This window comes from Etheostoma spectabile, chromosome 13 (genome assembly GCF_008692095.1).
Source record: "Etheostoma spectabile isolate EspeVRDwgs_2016 chromosome 13, UIUC_Espe_1.0, whole genome shotgun sequence".
In the NCBI taxonomy this organism is placed as follows: domain Eukaryota; kingdom Metazoa; phylum Chordata; class Actinopteri; order Perciformes; family Percidae; genus Etheostoma; species Etheostoma spectabile.
The window spans coordinates 30,138,682-30,142,145 of NC_045745.1; the positions used below are offsets into that span (position 1 = coordinate 30,138,682).

General features: G+C 41.9%; 1 protein-coding gene across 2 annotated transcripts in view; it reads left to right on the forward strand.

Moving 5' to 3' along the window:
• Positions 1–3,464, forward strand: part of adssl (adenylosuccinate synthase, like) — a 15,333-nt gene that overhangs the window by 679 nt on the left and 11,190 nt on the right. The window contains exons 1-3 of one of the 2 annotated variants that reach the window (XM_032532712.1): positions 270–573; positions 1,229–1,331; positions 1,883–1,951. The exons of the other annotated variant lie outside the window; for it this stretch is intronic. Coding sequence (XP_032388603.1) covers positions 340–573; positions 1,229–1,331; positions 1,883–1,951 — 406 coding nt within the window. The 5' untranslated portion in view covers positions 270–339. Of the gene's footprint in view, positions 1–269; positions 574–1,228; positions 1,332–1,882; positions 1,952–3,464 lie in introns of those variants that run through there. 2 annotated transcript variants of the gene reach the window in all.

Sequence of the window (3,464 nt, forward strand, 5' to 3'; positions counted from 1 at the left end):
TGAATCATATTGTGTACTCTTTGTGAATCGTGATAACGGCAGCGTCTCTATAACGGCTATAACCGCCTAAAGAAAATAAAGACACCGAGTTACATACAACGTCGGTGTATGCGTTAATCCTTATAGTCAGTCTAATAGATTTATAAGGATAATACATAATGATAAATGTGCCTAAATAGATGTAGTTTGAGACCAGAAGAACCAAGAACCTAAGGACAAACGCTGCCACCTAGTGGTGAAGCGACAGACGAGCACTTCCCGTCACCTGTGACGCAGGGAAACGCGGTAAAACGATATTCCGGTTTGTAGAAGGAGGGCAGCAGCAGCGGCAGTAGCAGCATGGCATCCGACAGCACCATGGATAACGTTAACGGACGAGAGACCGTTTCCCTGAACGGGGAGCCGATAGTTAAGCGGCCACGGGAGAGTGTCTCGCAGGAGTGTCCTCTCCGTGTCCCGAAGGAGCCTCAGAACAAAGTGACCGTCGTGCTCGGAGCGCAGTGGGGCGACGAGGGCAAAGGAAAAGTTGTGGACTTGCTCGCAATGGATGCGGATATTGTTTGCAGGTGTCAGGTACACAACTACGCTGTGGTTTTAACTTAACAGTTACGATTCAAACTGACTACATTATACAAAAGCGAGGGTATTAAAACGTCCATTAATAGTAACATATGAGTTTGGTGAAAGTCGTTACTGATGATATTAATGACCGGGTTGCGACGTCAACAACCTTGTCTGACATCCCGGATGTGGAAGTGCTAATTGAATGCTAAGTTAATGCTAGTAAGAATCCGGGTGACAACTGCTTGTCTGATTGGGTTTTTCTTTTAGTTTTTTTTTGTCTTAAATCTTTAAACCTTCCGTGCTAGCATGTGCTTTGAATCGGCACATGACCTCAACATGATAAGCGTATCCTGTGAACGTAACATTATGTAACGGTAACGTACTGACTGGCCATTGTTGCCCAGCGGTTCCTATCTCTCTTGGCAGTCAACCCTCTGGCATTTAACCAGCAGAAATGTTTTTTTTCTTTTAATCTCGTGACCAGACCTCAAACAACAACAAAAACCCTGCAGGGGTTGAATAACGGTTGGCCCTGTTCTTATAAACCAGGCTAAGGTGTTATACAAGACCGTGTCGCTGTAACTGTCCTCTTTATTGATAGTTTCTTCAGTGGTGTCTCTCATCAGAACACTGCCTTCTAGCTGGATGTCGGTTCTGTTTGCAGGGAGGAAACAATGCAGGTCACACAGTGGTTGTGGACTCAGTGGAGTACGACTTCCACCTGCTGCCTAGTGGAGTGCTCAACAAGAAGGCTGTCTCCTTCATTGGTACGTGACAATCCTTGTGTTTCTATTTTGAAATACTTGAAGTTGGCGGGAACAGAAAGATCCTAATTAAACAATAAAAAAAAAATGACCGATATCAGGGTGGACATCAAAAGCACAGCAGACAGCCCTATCAGTTGTAATGTGTCATGTAACTGGTGTAGTGAGCTGTTTTTGTTGTGGTATGAAATACCTAGCTATACAGATTATGCTTGGGTACATTATGGAAAATCAACACAGTGCACACAAGACTTACAGGACTATAGATAGTTACACAAACGTTAAACTAACCCACAGGTCAAACAAAAAACCAGTCAATGTAAATGTACCCAGTGTTCTACATTGCTCTGGTATCACAAACACCATTTAACTTTGTTTGCATTTACTCTTTTTGGTAGTTTTTCTCTCTTTCCCCCACCCCCCTTACATTGAAAACATGAGAGGAAACATTTAAAGGAACTTCTGTTAACGTGATTGGGTTAAACATCAGCAATTTGTTACTCATAAGAAGTTATTTTTCACAATGTTTGTTAAAGATTAATTTTGCATTACAGGCAACGGAGTGGTGATACACCTACCAGGTCTTTTTGAGGAGGCTGAAAAGAACCTGCAGAAAGGCAAAGGTAAAGATTTCTGAATAATAAGAGAGAAGCAGTGATATCAACGTATCATGTTCCTAAGAAAGCAGTGTCGGTATCAGTAAATAGAGCCGTTTTCACAAAAGACATTTTGAGACCTGCACAGGTGTAAATAAGTGAATGAATGATAAATAAATGGCTAATTTCCATATAGCGCTGTCTTGGCCCTGGCATTGCACATATTGGCTTACTCTCACACTGGTTAACTTGAACATATGCATCAATCAGAGCCATAGGTCTTATTATTAGTAATACCTGTGTTTTACCTACTGTGACAAGTTAAAATGTTTGCTGTGAAAAGATCTATTCTACTGTCAATCATCTACTGACGATATCCATGTTACGTCATGAAACATGAAGTGGTTTGTAACGAGACAGTACATTGTCAAATCTACTCCAAACTCTACATGTTTGATAAGAGTCCCGGCCTGAAGACATCTACGTGCCAATATTGACTCATAGTCATAGCGCCACCTGCTAGCAACAGGAAATTGAAGTCTTTTGCGACAAACATCTCGGATATGTAGTATGTGAAACATAATGCGTGTTAAGTGCAGGTTGTGTAATGCCACATAGTGGACACAGGAAGTGATCCAAAATTTGCAATAGATACAGTGCCTTCCGAAAGTATTCGGCCCCCTTGAACTAGGGCTGCACAATTAATCGAATTTTAATCGCGATCACGATTTTGACTTCCCACGATCAACTTTGGGTGATGAGCGATTTTTTGTTTGTTTTTTAAAGTCTTTTTTTTTTTTTATTTTTTTTGACTTCCATCTTTTAATTTTTTTTTTTTTTTTTTTTTGTTTTTTTTTTTTTTTTAAAGCGTCATTTCATAGAACGCTCCGGGTTTTGCAAAGCCAATCTACCGATACTACCGTCTGCTCATGAGCAGTCAGAGTAGTTCACGCACCCCGTGCATCTTAGAGCAAGATGTAGACAGCACAGAGGACAGAGTAACGGGAGGAAAACTCAACAGATAGCAGTCGGTTATACGTCGTATCAAGGTTTACAGTTTACCAGTAAAAGCAATTTGTCCCGTCTGTTGTTTTTCAGACACAGCAGTGAGCAGTGCTAGTCGGTGCTATAGCGTTCGTTAGCTGTTAGCTAATAGCGTCTTTTAGCTGTAGTAGTAGCGTCTGTTAGCTGTTAGCTCTCTAGGATGCACCGGCGCTAATGTCCATCAGCTGCAATGCTGTTATAAGATATGGTTAATTTTGCGTTACGTGACCCATTTTTGTACAATGTAAAGCAGGGCCTGGGTCGTTGCCTGTGTGGGTCCATCCCTATCTCTCTCCTCTTACTCCGCGCCCGGACACACAGCGCCGGTCCACACTTCTGACATTTGTCTACAGTTTTAATTTTTTATCAACACAGCTGTGTATTGTTAAATATGAGGGGCAAACCTGTGTTTGTACCAGTGTTTCCGCGGGTATCTTTGCGGCCACGGCGAAGAACACAGAAGAAGTTATTGAATGCAACTAACTTCAGTTGGTAG